Consider the following 18,350-nt stretch of genomic DNA (forward strand, 5'->3'; position numbering starts at 1 on the left):
GAGACACGTGACGGAGGGAAAGCGCGTGAGGACACGTGTAAATGAGACGAGGTCGACGTGGCCACGATGGGAAGCGGGGCCCGCCACGTACGTGGGGACGACGTGAGAGAGCGTGTTGTCGCTTTTGGGGAACGAGTGGTAGTCGTCGGTGACGGTGGGAATTGTCGGAGACAGCCAGTGAGATGGTCCCACGTGGCACAAGTGGGGTCCACGTTGGGAGAAATGATGGCCTCATAATGAGGTGAAGTGGCATGGGATGGGCCTGATCTTGTCAACCCCGATCAAAGAGACACGTGTCTACAGTAACCTTAATAAATAATTAAACTTCACATCTGATTACACTTACATCTTACAAATATTTTTAATTATTAAAAGAACATATATACATTGAATTTAAAATTATTAAATATATATTCTTATAATTATTAATAAAAAAAAATCTTACCTCATACACTATATATATTACTATCTTATCTTATATAATATAAAATGCGAGATGGAGTAAAATGAATTCGATGAAAATAGGACAACAATAGTATAGCTGTATAGGTTGATGTCTATCAATTCCCCTCCTGTGTCTCGTTGTTGAGATTATTATTTAACCAACGAGACAGTTACACGATGATGATTCGTGGTTTTTAAGTAAAAAAAAGTTCCTACGATAAAATTATTATTATTATTATTATTTAATATTTATGTAATTATAAAATAATTTTACACTATCATATAATCATAAATCAATGTCTGAATTATTTTAAAATAATTATTTTAAAAAATAATAAATTGATCGTATAAATCTTTTTAATTTGTGAATACATAACTTTTTCTTGTTTTCTATTATTATTATTACCTAGCACTAATTTTTATGATTATAATTTTTGGAAAAAAATATATTATTTTTATTATTAGATACTTTATGTCAAATCTTCAATCATTTTTAAGAATATAAAATTATCTTTTTAAGGTTTTATTTTCCTTCCCACGAGAATGTATCTATCAAAAATTAAATTAATAAAAAAATTATTTCAAATAAATGATGAGAAAATTAAGTAATATTCAAACTTTAAAATTAACCCCTTTAAATTAATGAGCTAAATTACTTAAGGGTTTTTTACTTCCACAATTAAGGCAAAATACTCAACACATCTACACTCCAAAAATATCAATGTGTTGAAAACAAATTCATAAACATCAATATTCAAAATATCTACGTATAATTTCTGGAAGTCAAGTCCGAAGAGGTATCATGCATCTTAATTGCAAGTGAGCTGTTTTCCTAACAATGAAATGTCAATCTGGATCCATTAACATTAATTTCACCGGCAGGCTATAGCTTCTTTCATTTTGAGTCATTTACAGAGATGCAAGCATGACATCATCAATATGAATCAGACCTATCAAGTTTTAAATTCAATAAAGCCTAGTTTCACAGTCAAAGAGTGGATTGTGTACCTATAACCTTCCCTAAATGCCAAGCATGCATGTGGTTTCTTTACCACCACACCCCAGATCCAAGCTAGCTATATATAATACTATTTTAGCTGGTTCTTAATGTATCTTAATTATGCAAACATTATAAATTTACATAATTGGAAACTGGGGGAGGGGGTTCATTTAAGACCCACAAAGACGTAGCATCACACACATATACGGATGCATATACTAAGTAAGATGAGTGGTTATACGAATGTGTGAAACTCTTTTGATCGACACAGATTTAATGTGTTATTCTTAGTCACAATCAGTAAATGATTGAAACAAGTTGTAGTAATTTATATACCTCAATCCAGTGGTATAGGTTCAAATCATCATGACTTTGAATATATGAAATAAAACAGGTCGGAAAAGGAAAATGTGTACTTTTAATGCTTTATATTTTATTTTTGTGGGTTTGTGTGTTTGAGTGAGGTTTTAAAATTTTAAAAAGGGTACCCTAATGTGATGGATTTAACGTTTGAACGAGGTTTTTGAAGTGTTTGAATAAAGCACTAAAATAAATCGTGTTTTATACAAGCTTGAATTTTGTGTTTGGGAAAAAGACGATTCATTTTAACATAAACAAAAACTATCCCGACATAAAAGAAAGAGAATTTCAAAATTCAATCCTAAATATAAATATTTCAATTTTAAGTTTGCATTACAATTTTTTTAAAAAGGCTTGACCAAATTAACTATAATAAACAAGTTTTACACATCCGTCCTGTATCTTTTCCCTAAAACTTGTGAAATGAATATAAAGTTTTAATATTTTTTTTTTATGAAGTGGTTGTGTGTGATTACGACATCTAGCTACAACCATATATATGAGGTGAATGTAACTCTACGCTACTCTGAAATATCATTTCATCATCTTAAAGTTAGCCATGGCTTCAACAGCAGTGGACCTTTTACCAATTTCAGATTCTATACATCACGGTTGATCCAAAGCCTCAATCTCGGTCGAGCATCTGCATGTTCTGCATGCAAATTGGTTGCTATTTTAATATTTCCTACAATCATCTTAAACTAGCGTCTATGTATGTCTCATTCCACTAAAAAAACAATATATATGTTGTTATTATCAAGTTCACTAGCCGAGTAATTCGATTTCCTCTTTCATCTAGTGTTGCTCTGATCTCCTATCTCATTGATGGAAGTTCCTAAAGGGATTCTAATCAAGTCACTAACGTCTAATGTGTTTATTTCTAATTAATTTTGAAATTCTATAAAAAAAATTGAAGATTAATTATTTTAATCATAACTTTCGTTTCAATTATTTTTTATTGCGAATTTCATTATTAATCTTGTATTATGGTATTTTAAAACATTTTTAATTACCTTTAAAATAAAATAAAAATAACATATATACTTTAATAAACATAATACTTTCGTTATTTGGATTAGCATGCCATTACCTTACGTAAGGAAAGGAAGCAGATAAACCAAAAAGGAATAAGAAAACCTATCTATTGAAGACTAGCTAACTTTTGTTTAAGAGAAAGAAAAATAACTTAAAATTGTTTATTATTACATTTTTTATCTTATTAATTAATAAATATTGATGTTTATATTAAAAGGACATAAATCTTTAATTATATTTTTTGATACATGCATAAAATTTTAATTACAATAAAAAATAAAGTTATCATATATGATTATTTGTGAGGGAATAATTATATACTAGTATTATTTATTCATTAGTTTTAAAATAAATATTTAAAAATAATATATTCTAATTAATTAAAAGTGCAACGTGAATGAAAAACAATATATAATTATAGGTAGAACAACAAAAAGGGAGGTGTGGGCCGAGTCCGCGCTGGCGACAGGAGTATGAAGAAGAAGTGATGGAATATGATGACATCAGCAAAGAATAAAAAATGGAAAGGCACCGTCATAGTAACTCTTGGGCTCCCATTTTCTTTAAGAATAATTAATATTTGTTTGCAAAATTCAACGCCGTGATATTAGGGCATACTATATACAGATCACAATCAAACTGTCGAGGGCAGGCAATACGCATAGCACACCACACCAAACTACTTTCAATAGTCTTCCACTCTAGAAACTCCAACTTTCTAGGCTTCAATGCCAACAACAAAGTCAACCAAGTTTACTAATAATATGTTTAGTTTAGTAGAGAAGAAAAAAAAACTTTAGGTTTCTACACCTCAAACTTTAGTGATGGTAAAATACGTTGGACATTTCGGATCAACTCGTTTTGACCCATGTTTATTTGTCGGATCGATCGGGATCTTTAATCCTTTCTTGAACCTATTTTGTTTTATCCTACTAAAAAATAAGTTGAGATGTTTTTGTTGGTGTCTACCCAGATTTAGATGTTCATGTAGAATTTGGAGAAAAGTGAAATGGACTAACCTGTCAGCCTGTTTTTATTAAAAAAAAAATAATTTTAGTATTTATTTTGGTAATTTATACATATATTTATTAATTTTTAATTAGTTTGTTTTTTATCTAAATAATTTATTGTTCAAAATTTAAGAAAATACATTCAATTTTTATAAACTTCATTGAAATTATCAAAGAGGCTATTAAAGAAATTATTGATCATGTAAAAATATTAACATTTTATTTTATTTTCATCGCATATAACAAAGAAGTCAATTTCGTGTATTACTGCATAGTAAAAAACCTTGTTTTTTTACAAGTATTTTTCACTTTTATTTAGATCATGTAACATCATAATTTTTTTTTTTTTACTTTGAGGATTTAGTATTTAATGTAATTATATATTTAAGACTCAAATTTAAAACTAATTGTATTATATTTTACCATAATTTTTATTATAACATATTTCCTTTTAAAATTTAAAAATAAGATTTAAATTGTTGGGTTCCCTGCTTCAAATATATTATTTGTTTTAGCTATATCTCACATATTAGTCTTTTAAAAGTTGCTCCATGAATTAAGGAAAATGAATATTTATAAATTACTTTTGACCTCAATTCCTAAATGAAGTGAAATGTTTTTATATATCTAAACAATAAGTAAAAACATCTTATTTTAATAAAGTTTCACATAAATATTGTTATTGGAATAAGATTAAAACAATAAAAAGGGTTATAAGCCACATGCATAAAACTCAGATAAATTCTTCCAAATGCCTTCATATCTAAAATCCAACTAACTAGACTCACTTTGAGTTCTTTTAGCTTAAAATATATATTAGAGATACGGGTACCATGGCTACCATGTAACAAATACATCTGTTTTCGTCCGATAGAAGCAGTATCCTCACAACACCCCTTAATTTAATGGGATCAAAAAATCACAGCAGAGGTTATGAATTATTTAAGGCAATAAATCACAGCAGCGTCACTCTGAGTATGTTTTCTTTTTTCCTTTATGCGTCAACATTGGATGACAATGCAGCAAAAATATGCTACTTAACGCTTAAATCAACCCAGACATGAAAGAAGACCAGGTAATAGGATAGGATTTGTACATAATAATGGAAGGTAGAGCTCCTTATATTGAAGTCAAACTGTGAGTGACTCAGTGATATCCAGATTTGGATTTTGGATAACTATTTCATATCCGAGAATTGCATGATTTGGATTAGCATTGCTTATCAAGGTTGGGGTCCCAATTTCGGATTGGGCTGACAGACATGGGCTGCGAGGCAATGAATAGTTTTAAGTCCAAAGGGGAGGGGGGGGGGGGGGGGGGGGGGGGGGGTTTAAAAGAAAAAAAAATTGAGTTCGTTTTTTCAATTACAATAATTTAATAAATAAATTTACATTTATAAAAGTCAGAAAAAAATAAAGTCCAAATAAAAATACCATAATATTATTTATCTATATTAAATAATTAAAATAAGTATAATTTGAATTTTCTTTTAGTCTCTCTCTCTCTTTTTTCTTTTGAGCAAAAAGAATTTCTATTAAAGTTGCCTCTTACGTCAAAAAGAGCTTGGATTAAATCCTGGATTTCCAACCCCAAAAATATAACATTATATATATATATGAACGTAGACAAAATTGAATTTGTGAATTATAAACTTACACTCACTCGTATACAGTGCGATTTATTATGCTAGAGTATATAAAGGAAGAAAAACAAGCAGCGTTGCAAAAACTTAGTCTAAGTGTTTATTTCTGTGTAAGGCGTGGGATCACATTTTTTTATTTGTTTTTGGCATGCTTTCTCTATTTCTCTGCTACCTCTGCGCTAACCAAGGCACCTGGAACCGTAAGTGTATCAGTATCCACAAACTCCAACCAAACACGTCATAAGTCATAACTCAAAGATTGTGAAAGCTACCAACCTGTCTATAAAACCACATCTCTTTCATCAATCTCCACAATGAGTAGTGCAATGCACTTACATTCTATTTGTACTAGAAATGTTCCTAACTATTATTCGAGGCAAGCCTACATAATTCAGTAACCTTATTGTTTGCCATGTCTCAACCATTGATTACCAATGAAGTCCGTTGAAAAGTTATAATGTTTTTAATTTACACTAAATTAGTGAGGAAATACTGATGAATTAAAACTCCAGAGAAGTTACAAGGGGTGTAATTTATCCTTAAAAGAAACATTTCTATTCTCACTTGTGGACATTTGATTTCAATTAACACACTCCCAACACATTATTGTCTCTGTTTAAATGGCTTAGCGAAAGAGAGCTAACTAGGTGTTATTTCGCCCACACCTCGTTTAAACAGATATATTCACGAACGATAGAATTACCTGAACAGAGAAATAAGATGCATCGCATTCGCATTTGAGACTAACTTATTTACTGCAGACTAAAGGATAGATACAAATGAACAAGGTTCTCTAAATCGTCATAGTAAAATAACACAGCTCCAACACAAGCCAATCTTTTCGTCCAGAATGTGCCAAAAGTTCAGCAAAACAAACAGCATTGGAGGAAAAGCCTAATTTAGGAGTCTCGAAATCCTAGATTAAAATACGTCTCTACCAACAAACTACAACAGCAGAAGGAAAGCTCGAAATAAACATATAAAATATTACTTTCTTGATCTCAAAGTCATGCTTCGCTGCTATTCTCTGCTTCTTCAAGCATTTGCACAACCTGTGCAACCCCTTCTTCAATTTCCTTCCGGATGACTCCATCAGGCATATCAAATGTCCTTCTTTTGAAGGAGGAGAGTGATGCTGATCTTCCACCAGGCTGGGGATCTACCACATCAAGCATTGCTTCCAGCTCATCCACCATTGACCTCTTGGCAGATCTTACCATAATATCAGCTCCCTACGAAACAGGAAATGAGCAAATCTGTTAGATAAACCAATAAATGGTGGCATTTTGTTCCTTTATGGTGTTAGGCAACTGTCAAGTATTTCTCCCAACTCTCTGACTGGTACGCAGTTCTTTCCTGTTTATTTGGCTAGTAAACCATGACTAAATAGATAAAGTATAAATGCCTATTTGGTTTATAATGAGTTGACTTTTAGTGACTCGAATTTTTAATAACTGTATTTTCATTCACATCATCAGAATCACTGTTAAAATTTTACAGAAATAAGAGAACTTCCATGCTTAATTCCTGAACCAAATATAGAGACATGTAGATTGGAGGCAGTATCCAGGATGCTTGCACAACTGTTAAACAAGGTAGTAAAGATAATGATAAATACGATATCAGCTACCTATGACTATTCAAACTCATGTATATAAGCATGTTTTCTACTAGGTTATATTGTGTTCTCTGGACTATAAAAGTCAATTACAGACTTACTAATAAATTAACATTTGGTATGACATTTAGCAGTTCAAAAATTGAGGAAAAAATTCAATCTGTTCCACAAAGAAAGATCCAAAAATGGAGATCACTACCTCAATGGCATCAACAGTAAGGAGCAAGACAATTATTTTCTCAGAAAATCGCTGGCGTTCCTCCGCATTACAAGCTACATGACGTCGGTAGGAAAAGTTATTGAACTGGGCTCTGATTTCCTTTAATTTAGATTTTGCAATGGCCAGTTCTCTAAGGGCACGAAGAGCCTTTGACCTACGGATCAAGTAAGCTCTAAAGCTGATCTGGATCAACAATGCAGCATCTTGAGGAGACAAGTCCTTCTTTTTGCCCCTCTCATTTTGAACAGCTCCGAACCTCTTGGCAAATGCCTTCCTCAATAAGGAGTTAGATAAAAGCAGCAACACTCAGTATACTCAAAATCTTCCAAATTTTAAATATAGTAGCATTTATTTGTATGAATCTAAAATTCATTAAAAAAATTTAAAAAAATACACCGGGGATGATAAAGGTGAAAAACAGAAAATATGCCACTGACTGAAACTCCAATGGTCACAGACATGTTTATTTGATAATGGAACACCATTTATTAAAAGTATTAATAAGAACATGTATTGAGCACACAGATTTCATCCTTGGATTTTGAATTGTATACATAAATCCCAGTCCACTAGCATGAAGAAAAATTAACAATGCATCTCCTACCCCTGGCACAGAATGCCAGAGCACAATTATCAAGAATGAGCAACCACTAATACGGAAGAAGGTACAACAATGTGAAGTCAACGTTTATGAAAAACAGATCAACAAATTTAAGAAACATAAACATTCATTAAATTATGAATCACAAGTACATAGGTAACCAGTAATGCTAATTTAACCAGATTTATCCATGTCCAATGACTATTGAAACCTATCAAGTCATACAAAGGGCTAGAAAGCTAACATTAAACATCAAATCCAAATTAAAATTTTCGACCAAGTATTAATATTTTTCCATTTACCCAATTTATTTTTTTGTTTTCTAAATCACAAATCCTCGTCCGGTAACAAATGACACATCATATGGCTCTAACATATCATTTAACATGCCGAGATGTGTATACTACTTCAAAATGGAAAGGGATAGAAAACATGCATCAGTTGGACTATTCATGTTGCATAAAAAACTGTACTAGCTTACTCCTGTTTACTACATATAATGACATTTTAACTTTACCCCCTCCTTTATTTCTCTGAAACCTGGCATTACAAGGGATTTTCAGAGCTTAGAGCTTACATTTGTAAATTGCACTTTAGGGAAGGAGGGGGGAGCACAATGCATAGTGACTGTCATAAGCACAAATCACAGTTCACCTCAAGTCATGCTCTCTACTTCCTACTTACTTGTCTACATCTACATAAATCTACACCCAAAAAAAAAAAAACATAGAAAGTACAAGCAATAGACGGGTTAATAAGAAAGAGGCGCAGAGCAACAAGGAAAGAGGCCAAGACATGAATAGGCAAACGACGTCGCATTTAAACAACCTAACATGACATTCAAAATCTAAATGCATCACTGTCATATGACCCTGATATTCATCTCAACAATGGATCACCGACAACCAAATCATTGGCCTACCAATTTAATATTCACAAACTCCACCCAACGAAAATTAAACAAGTTCACATGGCAAAACTCAAAAGGGAGGTGAAAGCTACCCAACCTGTCTCAAAACCACATCTCTATGACCACTTGGCTCGTGAATCTCCACAATGCGCGATCCATTTCCCTTCTTCTTCTCCTTCTCCTTCTCCTTCTCCTTTTTCTTCTCAGCATCCCCACTCTGCACCTGAAACGTGTACTTCCTCGAGCTCCCACTCTTCTCCCCTTTTCCCGTGATCTCAGCCGTCCATTTCACGTTCTTGGCAACACCCTTCAGCAACCTCTTCTTGTTTTCCTCCTCTTCCTCAGCATCCCACGTCACGTTCCTATCCTTCGGCACCTTCACCTGCTTCTTCATCTTCTTCTTCTTCTTCTCTTCTTCCTCAGCGATCTCCGCTACCCACTTGTACTTCCTATCGAACCCATTCTTCTCCGCTCCCTTGATCTCCGCCGTCCACGTGTACTTCCGATCTCCGCCGAGCACACGGTGGAACCGCGACTCCAGCTCGGCCACGCGGTCAGAGAGGCTCTGCAAGCGCAACTCATTATCGAGCTGCCCCTCCAGGCGCCGGTAAGCCAACGACGGCGCGTGGAGCAGATCTGCGAAAGCGTCGAAGGGGCTGGGAAATGGCAACAGGTCGAGGTCGAGGTCGAGAGAAAGTGAGTCTTGGACGAGGAAGGGAGAAGAGTAGCATGAGGGGAAGAAAGGTGGCTGTTCGATGAGCTCAAATCGCCTGAATCGGCTCATGGTTGGGTGAGTGGAATCGGTGTCAACTCGTTGGGAATAATGTGATGTTGAAAGGGAATGATGATGGGTTTAAAGGGAAAGGAAATGATGAGGGTATAAGTGGAATTTGAAGTGGGGGATGACGGATTAGGTATGAACTTGGGGCGCCGCGTACTCGGAATCTTTAGACTCGTTGGGGCCCTTTTCTCCCTATTCCTTTGTGATCGGAGGAAAGTGTTTCTGCAACCAACACCCTTAATAATGTCACATCACTGTATCCTTTTCTCCCTATTCCTTTGTCAAGCTAATAGATCCAGTCGAGCTATGTTTAACTTTAAGTCGTTCTTAAAATTAGTTAGTCAAATAATTTGACTCTAACTCATCCTCAACCAAAATGTACTCAATATTTACAAGTTCAATTATCACCCGATTGAGAAAGTCATGCACGCTCCTAATGTATAATTGATGATAATTAAAAAATACTTAATATTTAATATTTTTAATCTTTAATTTAACTTTTGAGATAAAATATCTATTTTTTATATTTTTTTTAAACATGTAGTTCGATAATGGGCTTATAGAACTCCTTTCATTTCAATAAGTGTTATCTTAGTTATTCTATGCGATATTAATTAATTTTTTATTTGTATTTCTAATATTAATCATGAACAAAAACAATAATAAATGAATTAATAATGATAAATTCAATTTATAAATCTGTTACATTCTTTTATGTATTTATTAACTTTCTTGGACTATCTAAAAAATATTTAAGATGATCAAATACCTCTTAGGTGGTCGACAAAATGACGTAAGGGGATTGTTTTTACAAACAAATCTTCTTACAGGATCCATTTTGAAAGTATTGTTGGGGAGGATCTTTTTTTTAGTATTCTGTCAGTAGGGCTGGTGGGTTCCTTTATTTTTAGGATATTCCACTCGTAGGGCTGGCGGGTTCCTTTATGCAGGAAAGTAGCCAAAGGTCCCGTAATTGGAGATGGCGTAAAGCGGCAAATTTGGAGGTCACTTAGCGTATTCCGTCATTCGTAATGGCGAAATGTTTTTTTGTACGGAAATTTTTTTGAACTTAAAACGGGTATAACTTTTGATATAAATGTCCCTTTGAGACCCATAATATGTCAAAATGTTCGAAATTGAACGAGGAATCCCCTGACGAGGCCTCTGGCTGCTTTACTGCATAAAGGAACTCTAATCCCCTGGATTCCTCATTCAATTTTTAGCATTTTGACATATTATGAGTCTTAAACGGACATTCCTATCAAAAGTTATACTCGTTTCAAGTTCAAAAAATTTTCTGTACAAAAAAACATTTCACCCTTGCAAATGACGGAATACGCCACGGGGCTTCCAAATTTGCCGCTTTACGCCATCTCCAATGGTAGGACCTTTTGACTGCTTTGCATAAAGGAACCCGCCAACCCTATTGGCGGAATATCCAAAAAAAAAATCCCTCCCTATAAATACTTTCAAAACGGACTCTAAGAAAAAATGTTTGTAAAAACAATCCCTTATGTCATTTTACCGTCTGAGAAATGTACAAACAATAATGTTGCTGATGAGATGACTTTTCTAGTTTTTTCGTTCCAAGAAAATGTTTGGCTTGAAGAACTCCACCACGAGTTGTTAGTTTGACAAACTTTTATGTACAAAACAATTTATTTACTTTTTTTTTTTTGGCAAATAGGGGCTAAAGTCCCGTAATAAGTTTATTTAAAACCCACTGGGAAATCAAATTGATAGTACATAATCCATAATAACATTCCCAATGAAAACATGACAAAACTCAAACAATATTTGCTCTATATAAACAAAAGGTTGTTTTGTTTGATGAATCTAAATATACATAAATTTAACTAATTTTATTTTTATTTAATGATAGAATTTCTAAAATAGTTTTTCATTTAATTACAAACCTATTTTTAATGATTATATTTTATTAATGATATAAAGTTTCAATAAAGAACATTTTAAAAATAATCTTATTTTTTATTTGATATTAATAAAATTAAATATTTTTCAACTATCTCTTATTTAATGTGAAAATAGTTATTTTTGTTTATATATGGATTCTAATGAATGCAATTTATTCACTATTGAATAAGATGAACCACCATTTTCCATTAAAAGAACAAGACTTATTATGGAATAAAAGGTATATAAAAGTGTATCTTATTTTCAAAACGACAATTGTTTGTGCTTCGTTTGGTGTTTTATAATTGTAGTATAGGCATTGAAATTCCTAAAAATACATTTTCAACTATAATCCAAATATAGCCTTAATTCCGCGATAACAATCAGGTTGGAGTCAAGGTTGGGTAGCCTCCATTATAATGAACAAAACCAATAATTATTGATTAGTTAAGCTCTTCAAATTTGCACCTACCTGGGTTCACTCGAAAACATAACTATAGAAAGAGAAAGAAAAGTCTAAGAACTTTTTTTTTTTTAAAAAAAATAAATATAATTTTTATAAAATATTTTCCAAATTGGAGTGCCTGTGTATTAGAGGCTCATTCGTGTGTGTGGTGAATATCTGAAGTGGTTCCACTATATTTTTCATCCATACATCACTGTTCAACAAAAGAGACCCTTCATAATACTTATTTGCATTATTTTTTGTTGGCGTTATTTGAGAGGACGACTTATGAACTTAGTATTATATATCATACGAGGTTGATTATTGAAATTGCTTACGCTTATACCTCCCGCAACACTTATTGACGCTCACACAATTAGAAATTTCAGCCGAACGTAAGTGACACCCCTACCTTCAATTATTATATAACAAACACTTATTTTCATTGTGTGCGTAGAGTAGATACAAAACATTTTTTTTTCTGTTATGTATTTCTGTTCAGTTGCACAACAGCCTAAATTTATTTCCATCAAAGTTAATTTTGTTGAAAAAAAAGCTGTAAAGTGAAAGATAAAATGCGAATAACAAAGCTCTAAAATTAATTCAACAACTTTAGCTAATATTTAGGCCCAGCCCAAAGTAAATTTGAAGTCGAATAAGGAGGCCCAATGAAAGCAGTGTCAGCATTTTTTTGGGTCAAATGAACCGGATGGAACAATATTCAATAGAAATAAAGAGCGAAGGACAACATATGAAGGTGAAGAGGGTTGAGTTCAGAGTTGAAACTTGAGAGAGTGTCGTTGATTCCAATTTACGACGGAGGAGTGAGGAATCACAATCTCCACCGGCGAAACCTGTAACTGTTGGCGACGCTCAACACTCGCACTACGCCGATAGGTAAACCTCACCAACCGATTTCACTCTCTGCTGCATAATAGTCGCTATCTTTTCAGTGTTTATTTGTTAACGTTTAGTTTTCTTATTGGTGAATGAAGTTACGACTTGCTAGAAATATTGAGGAATGGAAAATTCTATACTAGTTTTTTTTTTGTTTTTTTAATTAGGTTTTATAGATTTGGTTGCGTTGTGTTGATGAATGTTAACTTGTTAACGTGCGACAGTGATGGAGAGTGCTTTTGCAAGCGCCTCTGCGATTACTGACCAGAGGCAGAAGATAGAGCAGTATAAGCAAATACTTGCTGCTGTCATTTCATCTAATGACATTGTTCAGGCTAGGAAATTCATAGATCACAGTTAAGTCTCTTTTCTCATCTAGGGTTTTTATGCGGTTAGTGCTCCTCATTTTCAAGCTCTCAGACCTTTGAATTTCATATTTCAGTGTTATCAGATGATGTTCCATTAGTAGTGTCTCGGCAGCTTTTGCAGACTTTTGCTCAAGAGTTGGGAAGATTGGAGCCTGAGATACAGAAAGAGATTGCTCATTACGCCCTTGCCCAAATTCAGCCTCGTGTTGTGTCATTCGAAGAGCAGGTTTTAAATTTTTTGCATTCAGCTGAAATACTGCATGCTTGTAATGTTTTCTCTCAATAAATAGGAAACGTTTAGTTATTACTTGTTAACTGCAATTAGGAAACGTTTCTCTCAATAAATAGAACAAGATAAAAAAATTAAAAAAAAACTACGGTTCTGTGTAATCAATTATCATGTAGATTTTCATTTAGTTTCGTGGATATTACTTATTTACTTCTTTAGGGATTAAATTCTTCAATACAAAAGATAAGCAGGAAAAGAAAAAGGGTGATTTAGTTATTTCGAACACAACAATTGTGCTCTTTGGCACAATTTTATAAATTGTAGTGAGGTGGTGTCTGTGAGAGGAATGAATCATTCTTTTTCAATTCAATTACTCTAATGGCCACTTGTTGTTTTATCATAGGTTTTAGTTATTAGAGAGAAACTTGCTGAGCTTTATGAATCTGAGAAGCAATGGTCTAAAGCAGCTCAAATGCTCAGTGGTATTGACCTGGATTCAGGAATGAGGTCTCAGAATTTCTTACCTCCTAGTCTTATATTTATTTTCTTGTGTAGACTATTATAATTATAATTCAGCCAAAACTTAAAATGTCTCTCTTTTACTTATTTGTACTTTGATTTATTTTATCAGGGTGATAGATGATGCATTCAGGTTGTCAAAGTGTGTCCAAATTGCTTGTTTATATCTTGAGGTATTGACTCTTTTGTGCAATGAAATCCATATTTGATTGAAGTAGTAGCTATTAGGAGTCATAACAAGCCACACAAGAACATGAGTATACATATCTATAATTTTTAGAGTCTTAAAGCATGCCCTACCTATTCTTGTTCCACATTTTCATATTCAAGAAGGCAATATTTTTATAACTGAAGCGTTTATGTTCCTCATACTCTTATGCACGTGCATAAGGAATAATTTTAATGCTGTAAGTATGGGGATGTTTCTTCCTTTTTTAAATATGATTGGCATACTTGTTATTAATGCCAGAGGCGTAAATTTAATTGAAATAAATTTTTCTTATTTGGCAGGATGATGATGCTGTCAATGCTGAAGCTTTTATTAATAAAGCATCATTCTTGGTCAGCAATAGTCAGCATGAAGTACTGAATTTAAAGTACAAGGTTTGAAAATGATAGCTGCTAAAGGGTAACTGATCTAAAAGATAGATGCGTGAGCCTGCCTCATCTGTTTTTCCCATTTTTTTCCTATTTGTTTTCAGGTTTGCTATGCAAGGATCTTAGATTTGAAGAGGAAGTTTTTGGAAGCAGCATTACGGTATTATGATATATCTCAAATTGAGAAAAGGCAAATAGGAGACGAGTATGTATTTTCGTGTTATTTTTTCCTCCCTTAGTTTTTTCTAATCATTTTAGTGTGAATTAAGATAATCTGTTTGCATCTTGACTTCTTTTTGTCATTATACCCCCATCGTTTTTTCTTTTCTTTCCATAATGGGAATAGTCTCTCATGTTTGCCTATATATTCTTCAGCTTAGATTTTCTTTTGAAATCTCTATTGTTGCAGATCCCAGAATTTAGCTTGATACTACAATCCAAATCCTAGTTTAATAAGGGTTTGTTTCACTTGTTTGGTTTGAGAATTTTTTTTTGTTTCATTCACTCTGTTTTTTTTTTTAATTACCAAAACAACACCCTGTTATCTTTTTTGTTCTGTTTTCAAATTTTCATACAAGAAACAGGGAAAATATTTTTTTGTTGCTTTCTACCCAATTTTTTTTAAAAAAATACTAAATAGAGTGAAAACAAGGTGGCATTTTTATATTTTTATATTTAAAAGTATAAACAGAAAACATTTTTTCAAATCACATGGGCCCTAAGATTCCAACTAACAACCATACACGGATGCTTGATTGAATGCTTAATACTTGTGTACCTGATATTTGTGCCAGAGTATGAACCTTTGACACTGTAAACGGAACTGCTTAGTGCGTGTTTGGAAAACTTTCAGAAACTGCATTTGATGCCAATCCACCATTTACTTTCTTTCACATTTAATGCTATTGAAAGTTACACATAAAAACACACTTTTTTCAAGTATTTTGGCAAACTGCAATTTATATGTTAATCTTGTGCATTACCAGATAAGAGTCGTGGCCTTCCTTAATTCTGATGATAACATTCACATATTTTTTGGGTCCATAATGAATCTAATTCCTAAACTGGATTCCACTTTGGTCTACAAAACAGTATTACTTCCTCAGTCCATTGGGAGGCAATAACTACATCTTGTAATTCACATTTTATGTTTTAAATGTGGTATCTCAGCATTTATTAAACCAATAGAAGAACTTAATATGTGAGTGAGAACCTAATGATGATAAATGTCATACGTATCATGAACCTTGGCTGGTCCCATGGCCAGGAATAAGCCCATATTTATAATATCTTTGGCATGTGTCCAATGTGGTTTATGTTTAGTCTATATATTACATATATCTGAAATGGCTCTTAGGCAGTTATCTTTATTTATAATATTATAGGGAGATTAATGAGGAAGCTCTTGAACAAGCTTTATCTGCTGCTGTTACATGCACGATATTGGCAGCTGCAGGACCTCAACGTTCTCGTGTTCTTGCCACTTTGTACAAGGTGAATGTTTACTCATTAAACAATATACAGATTTTAGAATCCTGTTTGCAAAGGTCAAATCTCATCATATATAATGTTTGTGGGCTTGGATTAGGATGAGCGGTGTTCAAAGTTGAAGATCTATCCAATATTGCAGAAGGTATCTCCCTCTCCCTCCCCTCTCATATGGCCTTCCACACAGATCACATAACATCTCTTGAATATCAGGTGTATTTGGAGAGAATTCTCAGAAAACCAGAAATTGATGCTTTTGCAGAAGAATTGAAACCACATCAGGTTATTTTAGTTTATACTGTATCTTCATATTTTTGGAAGTCATAGTCGGTAGGCCTCAGTTTTTTCTTTTCCCACAGCAAGCTCTTCTTCCAGACAATTTCACTGTGCTGGACCGTGCTATGATTGAGCATAATCTTTTGAGTGCTAGCAAACTCTATACTAATATAAGGTTTGGGAAATTATACTATCAGTTTATTTCTTCCTTATGTCTAGATCATTTTAACATTATTGCTATTAGGTTACACACATTTTAAGCTCTGTATGCCTCTCTTGCAGCTTTAATGAGCTAGGCACACTGTTGGGGATCCCACCTCACAAGGTATAGAATTTTGTCTCAACAGTTAAACTTATTTTTTGGCAAAGAGCAAATAACATACTCTATTGAACTTACCATTTCATGTTTCTGGTGTATGTCCCTTTTCCATGTTGAAGATTTATTTTTGTTTAATCATCCAATTTAAATAATGAAAAAATGTTCAATGGTCAAAAGGAGTGCTAGCAACACACTTTAATATACTTTTATTGGTTAAATTTTTTTGGAACTACAAAATCATGAATGAGACTTATTAAATAAGAAGTGAGACCTACAAAATTTTGATATTTCCAATAAGATTATGCCGATAATAAAAAGTGTGTTATAAAGAATGTGAGAGTGTGTTGTTAGCGTTTTTCTCTCTCTCAACGTTCAATGGTCCTAAAGTTTGTTATATTCTATTTATGTTGATATTTCTTTCTCTCTAACAATACTTTTCTCAGGCTGAGAAGATAGCATCAAGAATGATTTATGAGGATAGGATGAGGGGCTCTATCGATCAGGTATTAATAACCATTGCGACCTCTGTTTATAAAAGTATTATAAGGAAATATAAATAATAATTGAAGGAATCTTCTTGCTGGACTGCTGTATGGGAACTAGGGAAAGGTTTAGGGTATGATGTAGGGGGAGAGTTTTTAGCTGTTCTGAGAGTGGGGAAAACATCATTGTAAGGTTTTTAGTTTCTCAACCTCTTTAAAAAGTTATGGTCAATTTTTGTGATTTATTGCAGGTTGAGGCTGTCATACATTTTGATGATGACACTGAAGAGTTGCAGCGATGGGACCAGCAGGTAATTTTGTTATAAATATCTGATACCTTTGGATGCAGTGGTCGTAGGATTAAACAAGTAATCAGGGGATGGTCGTAGGTGGATTAAATAAATAATCAGGGAATCTCACACGCCCATAATATCTGCTGCGGCTACATAAAATTTGTGAAATTTCCAGTGATATGTTATAAAACTTTTAAAAAGTAAATATTCTTTCCAATTTTAATCTTTTTCTTGAAGAATGAATCTCGGAAAAAAGTAAGTTGATGTTGAGTTTAACTTGTTGATATAAAATATAATCAATTCCAATGAACCTCAAGAAAAGGAGAATTAGAAAAATAGTATACTTGTTAAGTATGTTACGTTTTGTGCTTAAATGTACTTGTAGGATTGACTTGTGTTGTTTGTGTGTGCCTTTGCACTAGCATATAGTACTGTGAGGACTGAGGACCATATTGTTTAACTTCTGATGGAGCGAATGAGCGTGTTGTGCCGTTTAGTAGTAACCTTCAGTAGTTCAATTTCCTCGCCCTTTTACTGATAATGGTTTTTGTTGCAGATTGTGGGCCTATGTCAAGCCCTCAACGATGTTTTGGATAGCATGGCTAAGAAGGGTTTTCCGGTTCCTGTTTAACGTGGATGGTTGACAATTTCTTTGTTTATACATTCTTAGTAAATCATCTTTTTTTTTTCTTTTGTTGATTTTTTGTGAACTTCACTATACAAACGATCCCATTAATTTCCTCATATATTAGATTCCAAATTTGGTTTATCCCAAGGGCTTGTTTAATTACTGCCTCTGCTTAACGAGATTCTGAAACACATTTTGGTTGTGCCTTTTGGTTCTCCACAGGTATTTACATTCTCGAAAATTTTATTCGGGACATCTTTTATTTGTGGTTAAA

At 33.3% G+C, this 18,350-nt stretch overlaps 2 protein-coding genes across 2 annotated transcripts; one reads left to right on the plus strand and one right to left on the minus strand.

Moving 5' to 3' along the window:
- Positions 1–6,221: 6,221 nt before the first annotated feature.
- LOC114379730 (BAG family molecular chaperone regulator 7-like) lies at positions 6,222–9,899 on the minus strand. The gene is made up of 3 exons (XM_028338417.1): positions 8,938–9,899; positions 7,309–7,599; positions 6,222–6,723 (listed from the first exon to the last, which is right to left on the minus strand). Exons 1-3 carry the CDS (start codon positions 9,622–9,624, stop codon positions 6,499–6,501), a joined length of 1,203 nt encoding a protein of 400 aa, XP_028194218.1. The 5' UTR covers positions 9,625–9,899; the 3' UTR covers positions 6,222–6,498.
- A 2,804-nt stretch (positions 9,900–12,703) lies between these two features.
- LOC114377944 (COP9 signalosome complex subunit 4-like) lies at positions 12,704–18,350 on the plus strand. The gene is made up of 15 exons (XM_028336422.1): positions 12,704–12,877; positions 13,102–13,233; positions 13,320–13,471; positions 13,878–13,981; positions 14,106–14,166; positions 14,504–14,596; positions 14,695–14,795; positions 15,976–16,084; positions 16,179–16,223; positions 16,292–16,360; positions 16,438–16,529; positions 16,637–16,679; positions 17,117–17,176; positions 17,407–17,466; positions 18,005–18,350. Exons 2-15 carry the CDS (start codon positions 13,104–13,106, stop codon positions 18,077–18,079), a joined length of 1,194 nt encoding a protein of 397 aa, XP_028192223.1. The 5' UTR covers positions 12,704–12,877; positions 13,102–13,103; the 3' UTR covers positions 18,080–18,350.

This window comes from Glycine soja, chromosome 12 (genome assembly GCF_004193775.1).
Source record: "Glycine soja cultivar W05 chromosome 12, ASM419377v2, whole genome shotgun sequence".
Classification (NCBI taxonomy): Eukaryota; Viridiplantae; Streptophyta; class Magnoliopsida; order Fabales; family Fabaceae; genus Glycine; species Glycine soja.

Coding starts and splice junctions, on each gene's coding strand:
- LOC114379730 (XM_028338417.1), bottom strand. CDS start 9,624: ATGAGCCGATTCAGGCGATTTGAGCTCATCGAACAGCCACCTTTCTTC. Junction 7,600..8,937: donor GAGATGTGGTTTTGAGACAG/GTTGGGTAGCTT, acceptor TTATTGAGGAAG/GCATTTGCCAAGAGGTTCGG. Junction 6,724..7,308: donor TTACTGTTGATGCCATTGAG/GTAGTGATCTCC, acceptor CCTGTTTCGTAG/GGAGCTGATATTATGGTAAG.
- LOC114377944 (XM_028336422.1), top strand. CDS start 13,104: ATGGAGAGTGCTTTTGCAAGCGCCTCTGCGATTACTGACCAGAGGCAG. Junction 14,167..14,503: donor TTGCTTGTTTATATCTTGAG/GTATTGACTCTT, acceptor CTTATTTGGCAG/GATGATGATGCTGTCAATGC. Junction 17,467..18,004: donor TGCAGCGATGGGACCAGCAG/GTAATTTTGTTA, acceptor TTTTTGTTGCAG/ATTGTGGGCCTATGTCAAGC.